The 13,322-nt window shown below is 36.9% G+C and overlaps 1 protein-coding gene across 1 annotated transcript in view; it reads right to left on the bottom strand.

Annotated features, from left to right (window-relative positions):
- Positions 1 to 3,104: 3,104 nt before the first annotated feature.
- Positions 3,105 to 13,322, bottom strand: part of HPGD (15-hydroxyprostaglandin dehydrogenase) — a 35,390-nt gene continuing 25,172 nt past the window's right edge. Inside the window, exons 5-7 of the mRNA XM_006146471.3 lie at positions 9,047 to 9,123; positions 5,708 to 5,871; positions 3,105 to 3,960 (exon numbers count right to left, since the gene is read on the bottom strand). Of these exons, the coding sequence (XP_006146533.1) occupies positions 3,822 to 3,960; positions 5,708 to 5,871; positions 9,047 to 9,123 (380 nt within the window). The 3' untranslated portion in view covers positions 3,105 to 3,821. The remainder of the gene's footprint in view (positions 3,961 to 5,707; positions 5,872 to 9,046; positions 9,124 to 13,322) is intronic.

Consider the following 13,322-nt stretch of genomic DNA (forward strand, 5'->3'; position numbering starts at 1 on the left):
GCAAAAGAAATCAACTGGAAACAAGTAGATCAGAAATTATTAATTTTTATTTTTTTAAGTTTTGCTGTAGGGTGCATGCGCTCACTGGAGAGAACAGAGAAAGAGAGGGCAAGAAAGAAATCATTCTCCTGGTAGGGATGGAGGAGAATGACCATGCTTCAATCCCTCTCCATTATCTTCTCAGGTATTTGGAGATCTAGCTGCCTTAACCTCCATACCACCTGCTGGCCCAGAAATTATGACTTTTTAAAGAATATGCACAACTTGTTTAATAATGATTTGTTGAATGAGCAGATACAGGTGTGGAAGTGTAGCTCACTTGAAAACTGAGGACAGAAGATTTCTGCATGGTTCAAAGTTAAACTTAGGGGGCCAGATGGTGGCACAGCAGTAAAATACAAAGCTCTGCCAGGCAATTCCACCTGAAAGGGTTCTCAGTTCAAGTTCAGAGACCTTCTTGAGTACACCTGGCACACATGTGCCCATGATCCAGGGCTGACTAAAGGCTAGGGATGGATTGTGGCATCAGGACCTTGCTGCGGGTGCTGTTTCTTTGTCTCTCTCTTCCTTTTTTTTTTTTTTCTGATAGGGGAAATAAACATTTCTAAAAAGTTTAACTTATAGTTTCCTATAAAATTTAATATAACTGTATGTTGACAATAAAAATTTAGTAAGTGTTGTGAGTTTGAAGGTAGCCGTACAGTTAAGATGGTAGTATAGTTAGAAACTCAAAAACGAAGCAGGTCTAGAGGCTATGACTGTAGTATTAAAGCAGTGGCTTTGCCAACGTTTTCACTGTGAGTCACAGTAAGAAATACATTTTAATGAGAACAAGCCCAATCAAATATGCACGAGATACCTATTGTGTTTTCCACTCCTTTTCTTTTCTCTTTTATCATTTCCTATTCAATATGGCACACGGTTTGAAAAACATGGATCTAGGCCTGTTATAGGAATCCTGACAGGAGGCACAAAGGATAAAGACATAGTCTTTTGCTTACTCTTTCTTTGTTTTCCTCCATAGTAACAATCTACTGATTTTGTGGAATCAACATTCTTACTTTCTGCTAAAGATAGCACAATTTATCTCTTAGAAACTTTCTCATTCTTTGTCTCTGTCATTAAGATTTAGGTGAATTAACTGCCTGCCTCTCCTATTTTCCTACCATTTTATAATTCTGCCACTTTTGGGGGGAAACATGTTATCCAAGCAGCATAGACCATCTCTGACCACAAGGACTGTGTCAGTAGGAGGGACGAACCTAAGCAAGACCAAGGTGCTCTTTTGCCAAAAATACATTCTTGTTTTGCCAGTCTGGAAGCTAATGAGGATGAGACTCTCGATTCCAGAAGTCATGATGTGAAGAGAGCTTTCCAGAAGGAAAGCTACTAAGAGAAAAAGTGTCCAAGTCCTACAAAGCAGTTGTAATCCTGGGTCCAGTCATGTTTCCTGATCCACCATTAAGTTTTCCTTTCAAAATTCTAGTGTAAGTTGAACTACCCTTCAGATGATATGTAGTATGTGTAATGACTTTAATTTTATTAAAAAGTTACAGTTTCAGACTTCTTCAGTAGTCTCAATTTATGAACAGGCAGAGCAAACAAAACCAGAAATCATTACATAGTCACTTGTCTTTTAAAGGATACAAGTAGCTAAATTTTTTTATGAGAAAATTAAGTATGTTGAACATCTCCATGTCATTATATTGCTTCTTAATCTTTTTCTGTATGTTCACATATTTGTACTTCTGCTATTCTGAGAGTACCAACTCCATTTATTAAGAAACATATATTCAGAAAAATACATATTATTTACATTAGGATTTTTACTGAAATATACCATCAAGGAAACCAAAGTTCTTTCCACCTTCTATTTAGTTATTTTCCTCAACTAGTGTATAGAGATATCACATAAGATTATAGATTTATTTAAAGCTGTTCATAGAAGATACATTTTGAAGTACAATAAAATTTTAACATATGTAACTCTTTTTTTCAGTTATACTCAGTATTTAATTTTAAATGTATATTTTATTGATTTGGAAAAAAATAATGCAAAGAATTAAGTGTATTCAATACTATAACACAAAAAAAATTCATAAATGAAAAGTTTAAGTTACAGCTTTACATTAGAGTGGAAAAATATGTAAGATATGTGATACTGCACATGCCTATATCATTCTCTGATTGGTCGATGCCAGAATATACAAAAATAAGTTTGTGCCTAATTACAATTTATCTCTATCAGATGTCCAGTGACATTCTTTTGTTAGTATTTGCCAAATATGTTATGCAAAACTCTAGACTGCAGTTATCCATATTCAAATTACTCCTTAAAAGTGAAGACAATAGTTCTCTATGGCAGAATTAAAACAGAGTGAGGTATGATAATATACCGGTGTCTCTAGGAAATCCTTATCAATCTCACTTAGATAGATTCGTCCAAGATAGGAGGTCTGGATTTAGCAGGCAGAGTGAGTCACTTAGGCAATATTTGTTTGAGAAAATGATTGACTCGGAATCTTGTGCTTTCATGGTATTAGCATTTATTATGGCTTGCAGATGCTTTTAAGGATCCTATCTTAAAATACCTGATGATGAAAAGAGTAAAATAACTCATTTTCCCTGTGTTTTAAATTTCAACCTATGTACATTTATAGTTGTGGCCATGGGAAAATTGGTTTCATCTCGATAGCTATACACAGAAGAGTAAGTAAGTTACAGACATTAGAATAACAAAAATGTAGACATTTTAAACATTGATACAAATCAACAGACAAGTAATATAAAGATAACCTCATTGCATTACATTTTTTTCTTAATGAATATATTTTAAATATAAAATTTTAGGAGCACTGTCTTTTGTTGTTGTTGTAAGTGTTAAAAATTTTATTCCTGAGCTTTTTAGAGTCATTTAAAGTTTAAAAGTAAGCAAAGAGGAAAGAAATGCTTTTCTAGGGGGCAGTAGTTAGCATGGTGGTTGGGGGCGCTAGACTCCCACGTGGACAATCACAGTTCAAGCCCCAAACCTGGCGGCTTGAAAATCTTGCTTGGCTCATGTGTGTTCATGCTCAAAATCTCAAGAGAATGTAGGAGAAGGGATTGAGAAATGGATGTTCCCGAAGCGGGGGGGGGGGGGGGATTTCTTCATTTCCCTCTCTATCCCTCTGCAGCATATGCCCTTGCTCTGTGGCAAAACCTAACAAAAAGGAAAATGCTTTTCTGAGACAGGTGGTTGCACTGTGAACCAACAACAGTCTGTCTATTACTTTCTGTAATTTTTCTATACATAAGATTTTTCATTCGAGATATATTCACACTATAATTTATTCCTTAACTACTGTCCCTCAAATATGCCATATCTTTAAAGAGTTGAAATATTCAGCTAAAAGATATTTAATTAAAAGTGATTACTAAACATTTGACACTGTTAACTAGACACTGTTTAAAATCCAAACAAAGACAGAGGTTATTTTTTTTACATTTGATTTGATTTAAATAACAATTCAAGTATCTCCTTTAATATGATGTTCTGAAAAATATTAATATTTATTAATCACAGGTATAAATACATTTTCTGAAAAGCAGAATATTCCTTTGATATCCTTTGTTTTAATCAATACTTAGAAGGTAAAGGTTACAACCTATCTTTGGTCCACCCCATATTTTTGATAGCTCATGTTTTTCTATCCATGTACTTTAACAAATTATGTAAGAAAGCTTCAATTGCTAACGTTTCATTTAAAACGCTATGTTCAATGAAGAAATGATCTGCGTGTAAGCTATTTCTGCTTATTTTCAGTTATGGCAGATAAAGGTGCTCATTGAGTTTTTCCATGAAATGGAGTTGTATCATAGTCTTGAAAATGAATTCCCTTCGAAGTTGTAATCTTCATAATAGCACCATTTAAAGCATCATCTTCAATGAGTGTTATTAATCCATTGGCAATCATCGATGGGCTAAAAGTAAAGGAAACATTACTATTTTTAAACTAAAAATGAGGCATATGATGACTTCATTTAACATTATTTTCTGGGGTCTGACCGATGGCGTAATGGTTATGACCCTGGACTCCCACATAGTCAACCATAGTTCAAGTCCCAGACCTGGCAGCTTAAAATTCATGTCAGGTGCATGTGCGTGTGTGCCCAAGATCTCAAGAGGAGAATGGAGGAGAAAGAATTGCAGCATAGCCGCTTCCCTGGGAGAGGATTTCTTGCTTTCTGTCTCTCTGGTGAGCACACGTGCCCTATAGCAAAACTCTCTCTTAGAAAAGTTATTTTCTGTAAAATCTATTATCTTGAACATTTAATAACCAAAATGAATGCTATTAAAATCCTACCACCATTTTTATTCAATTAGATAAATTATGTAATTAATTTAGTGGTAGATTTTTGTGCCTAACCTCTGTTACTTTGACAGAAAGGATTTATATTCATGGTTAACAGGATTTATATTCATGGTTAACATTTAGAAAATGATAATTTCCGTATCTTTATCACATTCATAGTTAGTAAACTTACCAGTTAGGAATGTTATCAGAGTAGAAACATGATGCATTGCAACATTTATTAAATATCTCATTTTAAAAAGAGAATTATTTATTTATTTAATTCCACTTGTTACTATTTTTAAATTTTACCTGACAGAGATAGAAAGAGACTGAAAGACAAAGTGAGAAAGCAAGCCACCAGGTCCAGGACTTGAACCATGGTTGGCCATGTGGAATCCAGTGCCTTTAACTACCACACCACTTGCTGGTCCGAACATCTCATTTTTTAACAGTTTCTGTTTTAAATACCTTCTATTTATCATCTTATGCCTTTCAAAATTTTCTAAGTTTGTTTTAGGATTATTTCCATTTTACATGTGAGAAAACTGAAGCATATAGAGATTTGTTGGGTTAGTTTATGTATTGGTGGAGTCAAGATTTGATTTCAGGCCTGATTCCGCCACATGATAGCTACAATTCTGTACTGTGCAACTTCTAACTGCTCTAACTCAGACACAATTCACTGGTGTGTGTGTGTGTGAGTGTGTGTGTGTGTGTGTGTTCGTAGAGTACTACAAGTTATTTCTTCTGAACATGGTTGAAGTTATGGGACTAACATTTCACAAAGGATATGTTTCAATATTGCTGGAATATAGGCATATAAAGTATCATTGCTTTAAAAAGTGACCAAATATTATCTCTTTAAAAATTCAATTATAGGGCCAGCAGATGGGTAGCAGTTACTTCGCTGGACTCCCACATTGTCAACTGCACTTTGAGTCCTGGACCCAGTAGCTTGAAATTCACACTGGATGCATGTGCATGTGCTCAAGATCTCAGGAGAAGAATGGAGGAAAAGGGGTTGCAGTGTGGCCATTTCTTCAGGGATCGATTTCTATTTCCCTATCACTGTCTGTCTCTCCCCACTGTGAGCACATATACCCTAAGGCAAAGACCTCTACCTCCCCCCCACAAAAAAATCCAATTATAGTAAAATATAGGAATGAGGCATTGTCTATATTTCAAAGCAAACTTCATAATGTATAGACACATTATATTCAGAAATCCATAAAAATAATATTTTCTAGGTTTTACCACACCAAAACTTTGAAGCTTGCACTAGTTTCTCCAAGATATAAGCTTATTTTTTAAAAAATTTTCATTGCTTGTCCAGCTAATACTCCTTCATAGAAGAAAGATTTAGTTTTACTTACTCTAAAATTCCATAGAATTTCATCATATCCTTGATAGGACCTGTATATTCTATATATTGTCCCATGTTTTCTTCTTTTTCAATTGATTTAAGGATGGGTGTGTTAACAAAGCCTGGGCAAATGGCATTCATTCTCACACCACTGTTCATAAGATTAGCAGCCATCTGTCAGTAAGAAGAAGTTTGCAGATTTTAGCAGATTGCAAATGCATAGCAAAGGACAAATAGATGATTAAATCTATTTAGAATCTGATGTAAAAAACACTAGTCAGTTATCTTCCCAACTATATAACATTTATTGATAAGCAGAAGATACTAAAGAACACATACCAGAAATGCTGAATTAATTCTTGAAATTCTCACCTAATTAAGTTTTTAAAAATCAGTATTATCAGGGGACCAGCAGTTGGCATAATGACTATGTCACTGGACTCCCGTGTAGTCAAATGGAGTTTGAGTCCCGGACCCAATGGCCTAAACTCGTGCCGGGCGCATGTGTGTGTGTGTCCCCAAGATCCTGAGAGGAGAATGGAGAAGAAGGGATTGCGGCATGGCCATCCCCCCTGGGGGATGTGATGTTTTGCTTTGTGTCTCTCTGTCTCTCTCTGTCTTTCTGGTGAGCGCACATGCCCTATAGCAAAAAACCTCTAAAAATATCAGTATTATTAGATAATGATACTGATTAGACAACTTCTGGAAATACATAATGACCTAAACTGTTTCTATCTACTGAACTTCACAGGAATCTGAAAGTTCAGTTGAGGTTTAAAACTGATAGCCCGAGTTTTCTTTCAAAGACTGTGGTCGTATTATTGTTAGGCTGGAGGCTTGGTCAGCTTGGATATAGGGGTTGGATGCCACACCACAGTTGGATGATGCAACCAGGATCTAGTTTATCATCAGACCTGTGCTGCACTTGGATCTAATCCAGATGTAGCACACGGCGCTCTACTCTGCACACAGCATCAGATCCTACGTGGCACAGTAGTCTGCTCTCCCACTATACCATTACCATACATGGACTGTTTCTACCTCTAAAACACTCCTTCTCCCTACACCCTTTTAAAAATCACTAAACCCCTCCCTAGGGCATGAATTCTCTGGCCCTCTTTCTCTCTCTCTCTGTCGGGCATGCAAACCTCGCCCGGGAGTGTTCCCAATAAAGGCTCTACATTTCTATTTCCTTGCGTGGTCAGTCTATTCCTTACGGTAACAGAGAATATTTTATTTAAAAATACTTTTAATAGAAAATTTTAGGACTTTGGTTCTAAAGATACTTTTAATAATCTGCATTACTTGGAAGAAAATTTAAGTATTTTCAGACTAACATTCTTTGACATACTTTTCAACCTATTTATTTTATTTGAAAACTAAATACAGTTGATCCTCATTATCCATGGATTCCTTATGTGCAAATTTGCTTACTTGCTAAAATATATTTGTAATCCCAGAAACCAATGCTAGTCAAGCTTTTGTAGTCATCTGCAGACATCTGCTGAGCAGTGAGAAATCTGACTCACTCATGTGTATGTTCTTGCAGAGGCTGAACAAGACTACACTCTGCCTTGCCATGTGTTTCTCATTTTTGTGCTTTCAGGATTTCGCTCTTTAAAATGGCTCCCAAGCATAGTACAGAAGCACTGTGTCATGTTCTGAAGCGTAAGAAAGCTATGATGTGCCTTAGGGAAGACATGTGTGTTAAATAAGCTTCCTTTAGGCCTGGGTTATAAGCACTGTTAGCTGTAAGTATAGTGTTCATCCAGCATATAGTAAGTAAGGTATCTTAAACAGAAATAGACACAAAACAGGTTATAAAATGAGTGGTTGATCAAAATATTGGGACTAGAAGCTTTCGGGAACTTTACTCTGTATTTTTCCTAGGAACAATGATTCAGTAGTCAGTAATTAGTGGTTACAAACAACTTAATAAAACATTATAAATGTGTTTTCTGGTCTTTAAGATTTACCTCGCAGGACCAGCAGTTAGTGTGATGGCTATGTCACTAGACTCCCATGTAGTTGATTGCTGTTCGAATCCCAGACCTGGTGGCTTAAACTCACGCTGGGCGCCTGTGCGTGCATGCCCAAGATCCCAAGAGGAGAATGGAGGAGAAGGGATTGTGGCATGGCCACAATCACCCCCGGGGGGGTGATTTCTCACTTTCTGTCTCTCTGTCTCTCTCTGGCTTTCTGGCGAGCGCACATGCCCTATAGCAAAAAAAAAAAAAAAACTCTACAAAAAGAAAAAAGAAAAGATTTACTTCTCTTTGTAACAGATTTATAAAAAAGTTGATAAAAAAAAGTGTTCATAAAAAGTTGAATTGAAAATTAAGGTTTTGCAAATTAAATAATTTACAATCGCTTTGAGAGTTTTCAAGAACTGCATATCTTGCCTTTTAACTGAACACTAAACATCCACACATCTGCTTTTTCTGTTCTCTAGTATCTTCTGTTAATATTTTTCTCTTCAGTATCTTCTGTTAATATTTTTCTCTTCATCTCTCTGGTTTCCCCTCTCTGTCTCACCTAAATGAACTACCCAGACACCTCCCAACTGTTCTTTCCTTTTCCACACTTGTCCTTTGTGATATATTTTCCAAATAGCAGACTGAACGGTCTTTTTAAAACGGAAATCTGATTTTATCATTCCTGTGCATAAAAGACCCATTTATGTCTCCATTTAGAATAAAATCTAAACTCACAATCTGAGGCCCATATGCCCCTTTTGTTCTGGCTCCCACTTGTATCTCCAGTCATACCTCTTCCTAGAAATCCCTAGAAATTCCCTTCCTTGCCAGGCTCCATTGAACCTGCTCTTTTGTCAGTTACGGTAGAAAGGCAAGCATTCTTATCTCATGCTATCAGTGCACATGATAAATTAGGTCTCAAGTCTATATACTTTCCACCGTAGGCCTTCAAAGAGATACAGTCCTTGACTAGGCCTTCCAGAGCCACACTCTCACTGTTTTTCTCTTATCTCTGGTGACAAGTAAGTTTGGAGCCTACTGCTCCTTCTGTTTAGGGGAGTTTGATGTCAAACACGTTTAAAATTGGAGTCAATTTTAAAAATAAAAAGTGTTTCCTCATCCTCCTTATCTATCCTTAGGATATTTTTCAATAACGGCCTGTGTTTAGAAACTCTAATTTTGAAATGATCTATTTATTTAGTCCTTTTTCTGATCTGAAGACTACCTTTTATAATAAAGTTGGAAGAATAATTTAGGTTTTCTATCTTTATCAGTATGTATGGCATTCTGAATTTACTCTCTTCTAGTTTACAGTGCTCACGTTTCCATGTGTCCCCAGAGAGAAAAAGATATTGTGGTTGTTATATCCTCACCGCTGCTGAGCGTGTGAATCCGATAATGCCATGCTTTGAAGCACAGTAAACGGGCTGTTGTGCAACTGGCATGAGTCCTGAAATGAAAAAATAAAATGTTTTTAGAAAATCATTAAAAAATAAATGGACTATACTCAATCATGAGTATGCAAATGATTACTATGTGGCTGTTTCAATTTGCAATTAATCTGGAAAGTTTACTAAAATAAAGCTGGACAACTCTGTAAAAACAGCCTCAGCATAGCTTATTTTCACCAAACCTGCACTGCCTAGAACTTATGGTGAGTAAGTCGCATATATGATATACGACTTTCTGCTTCTCTACCTTTTTTTTTGGGGGGGGGGGAGAGGTTTTTGCTATAGGGTGTGTGCGTTTGCCAGACAGACAGAGAGAGACAGAGGGACAGAAAGCCAGAAATCACTCCCCAGGGGGAATGGCCACGTGGCAATCCCTCCTCCTCCATTCTCCTCTCGGTATCTTGGGCATGCATGCACACGTGCCTGGCGTGAGTTTAAGCCACTGGGTCTGAGACTCGAACTACAGTCGACTACATGGGAGTCCAGAGACATAGCCATTACACCAACTGCTGGTCCCTGTTTCTTTACCTTTTTAAAAAGTCATTGGAAGTCAATGTTACATAAAACACAAAGAAAATTATCTTTAAAACCAGTAAGTTAGGGGCCAGTATGTGGCATGGTGGTTAAGGCGCTGAACTCCTACATGGCGAGCCATGGTTTGAGTCCTGGATCTGACAGTTTGCTTTCTCATTTTCCCTTCCCCTCTCTCTTTCTGTCTCTCCCTTGTCAAATTAAAAAATAATATAATACAAGACCAGCAAATGGCATAATGGTTATGTCACTAGACTCCCATATAGTTGAACGTGGTTCAAGTTCCAGAACCAGTGGCTTAAAACTCACACTGGGTACATGTGTGTGCGTGCCCAAGATCCCAAGAAGAGAATGGAAGAGAAGGGATTGTGGCATGGCCATCTCCCCAGGGGGTGATTTCTGTCTCTCTCTCTCTCTTTCTGGCTCAAGTGCACACGCCCTATAGAAAAATCTCTCTAAAAATAAATAAATAATTATATAAATAATTTTTTTCCCCAGTAAGTTGCCAGTACAAGCTGGCAGCATAGTGGTTAAGGTTCTGGACTTCCACATGGCCAATCATGATTCCAGTCCCAGATCAGGTGGCTTGGGAATCACACCAGGTGCCCAATATCCCAGGAATGGAATGGAGGAGAAGGGATCACATCATCCCTCTTGCAGGGTGATTTCTCACTTTTACTCTCTCTCTCTCTCTCTCTCTGCTGAGTGCACACACCCTAAGCAAAGAAAGATCTAAAAATAAAAGTTTAGTTATTTCTACCATGAGAGAGAGATAGAAAGGCACCCTCAACAGGGTCTTCATGTTGCAATCAACCATCAGCTTTAGCCAGTCAGAGTCATGGGCATGCAGGCATGCACCCACTGAGTACAGGAGAACCTCAGAACATAGCCCTTCCCATTTGACTTCAGTATCCTGGAGCATGGTGTCAGTGTGGTATCAACCATGGCTGCTTCTAAAATGTTATTCTTAATGAACAAATAATAATGTGCACATTTTTCTAGTACAATGTGATATTTTGACTATGTTTACATTCATTGAAGAAAGATTCAATCAAGTTAATTACCATATCAAACAAATTTTGGGGGGTGAGAGATTTTTGCTGTAAAGAGCGTGTCCTCACTGGAGAGCAGAGAGAGACAGGGAAACAGAAAGCGAGAAATCACCCCCCAGGGGGTATGGTCAAGTCTCAATCCTTTACCTTCCATTGTCCTCTAGGGATTTTGGGCACACATGCACACGCGCCCGGCCTGAGGTTTAAACCACCGAGTCTGGGACTCGGACAGTAGTCAACTACATGTGAGTCCAGTGACCTAACCATTATACCACCTGCTGCTCTCCCAACATATCAAATTTAACTTGTCAATTAGATATTTTGGTTTTTAACTAATTTTTTGGATTAACTTATTTTAATGCTTCTTTTTAAAATATTTGATGTCTGAGTTAAGAAAAAGTGACCCCTGATTACTATAATGTTATTAAAATTCAAGTGTCATGCTAATAATACTAAACTATTCTGCTGACACATACTCATCTCCACCCAGTTAACTATTCCCAGAATGCCATCAATCAATTGAGAATATTGAGCCAAAGTTCAGCAATAAATGCAGCCCTTAACCATTCCCTAGGGGCCTGTCAAATTTCAATTTATAAAGTATGTTTGCTCTGGAGCAGTTTAAATCCCTGAGGATGGAAGATCACATGCAGTGAATCTACCCAGTCATCTCAAAGTACTACAACATGTTCCTTCTCTCATTGTTATTGTTTTGCTTCAATAACATGTGTAAGTTAATTAAGTTTGTCTATGTCAGTCAACAAGAATTTATGATGTCTTCACAGGGTACATCAGTAATTAGGAGTATGAGTTAAAGGCAATAAACAGGTGTAGCCAGACATAGCTGTTTGTTTTTCTTGCAAGTTAGCCAATGCTTTACCCCTTCCTTAAAAATTCAGGAGACAAAGGCAATAGTGGTAGGAAGGTTTTCACATACTGCAGAAAATGCAGCATGAGCCTTACAGAGAGAAGGTAGTTGACACAACACAGAAGCACAAAAGCATCGTTCATAAATAATGTCAAAGATGAACTTGGAATGAATTTTTGTTACATAAGCACAGATAATGAATTTCTGAACTCAAGCTACTTCAAGGTGTCACAGAAGTGAAATACATAAAATACTGTTTTGTTGGTTCTAGTAACAAGTAAGCACAAATATATACGTTCCTTTAAAGGTAGAATTATACATATAGCCAGCATGTAGAGAACTGGTTTGCATTTTTAAAATGACACTTGGTTTTATGACTCTTATAACATTGTAATGACATTTTCACTATTGTCGTGCAAAATGTTTACCCTTGGATTGCTTTAACTTTCTAATATTAGATCAAAGTCTTCATAAATCAATTTCAGACATTTAGAAACTAAGCTTCCTTTTTAATTTTTTTAAGTTTTATTGTAGCATAATTGACATACAATAAAACCGCACATATTTAAAATATAGAATGTGACTAGTTTTGACATATGTATACATCAATGAAACCATGACCATGGTCAAGGTCATGAGCACAAACACCAACCTCAAAGTTCCCTTATGCCCCTGGGTAAGTCCTGTCTTTCTGCCCATTCCCTACTACCCCCACACAACTACTGCTCTGCTTTGTGTCAAACTAGTTTGCATTTTTTAGAATTTGTAAAAATATAACTCTATACTATAAATTCTGTTTTCTCTAGAAGGGATTGTGGCATGGCCATTCCCCTGGAGAGCGATTTCTTACTTTCCGTCTCATTGTCTCTGTTTCTCTCCCTGGAGAGTGTACGTGACCTAGAGCACAAAACCTCTAAACAAATAAGCTTTTTTTTTCCTTGAACAGTATCCCTCTGTAAGGATATACCATTAATTGTATATACTACATGCTCCCTGTAGTAGACATTCTGGTGTTTCCAATTGAGGATATTTTTCTAATTATTGCATGTTGTAGTCCAGTTGCTAATTTAGTTAAACAGAAGGTTTTCATTTATCTACCCCATACAGGTAGATTTTAAGTGTTGCTCATGTTTTAAACAGGTAAGGTCAGGTTAGTCATCTGAGGAGCTTTCTCATCTACTGATTCTCAATGTAGAATATATACCTTGGTTTGCTGCTTTGAAAATGGAGGCTAAATGGAGGGAGGAAAGTCTTTTTTTTTCTTTTTTTCTTTTCAACAATGATTTTATTTAGGAGGGGAAATTTTTCAGAAATCCAACATTTTCTGTTGGATTTCAAGATCCATTTTTCCTTCCTGAGTATACTATTGTTGGTGTTGTGGTTTAGCTTCAGAATTGGTTAACCACACTTCTACCTACTAGAGATCCACAACACCAACATAATGTTGTTTCTATGAAATTGTTTTTCTTATTTTATTTTATTTTATTATAAATAAAGTATGAATTTATTTTAGTACAAAAACTTTTTGAAATTCATACATAATTTTTCAATTACTTGTATTTCCATGAGCTTTTTTGTTTGGAAACTTTTTTTTTTAGAGGTTTTTGCTACAGGGCTCATGCACTCTCCAGAGAGACAGAGAGACACAGAGAGACAGAAAGCAAGAAATCACCCCCCAGGAGAGATGGCCACACCGCAATCCCTTCTCTTTCCTTCTCCTCTCATGATCTTGTGCATGCATGCACAC

Source organism: Tupaia chinensis, unplaced genomic scaffold (assembly GCF_000334495.1).
Source record: "Tupaia chinensis unplaced genomic scaffold, TupChi_1.0 Scaffold000179_1, whole genome shotgun sequence".
In the NCBI taxonomy this organism is placed as follows: domain Eukaryota; kingdom Metazoa; phylum Chordata; class Mammalia; order Scandentia; family Tupaiidae; genus Tupaia; species Tupaia belangeri.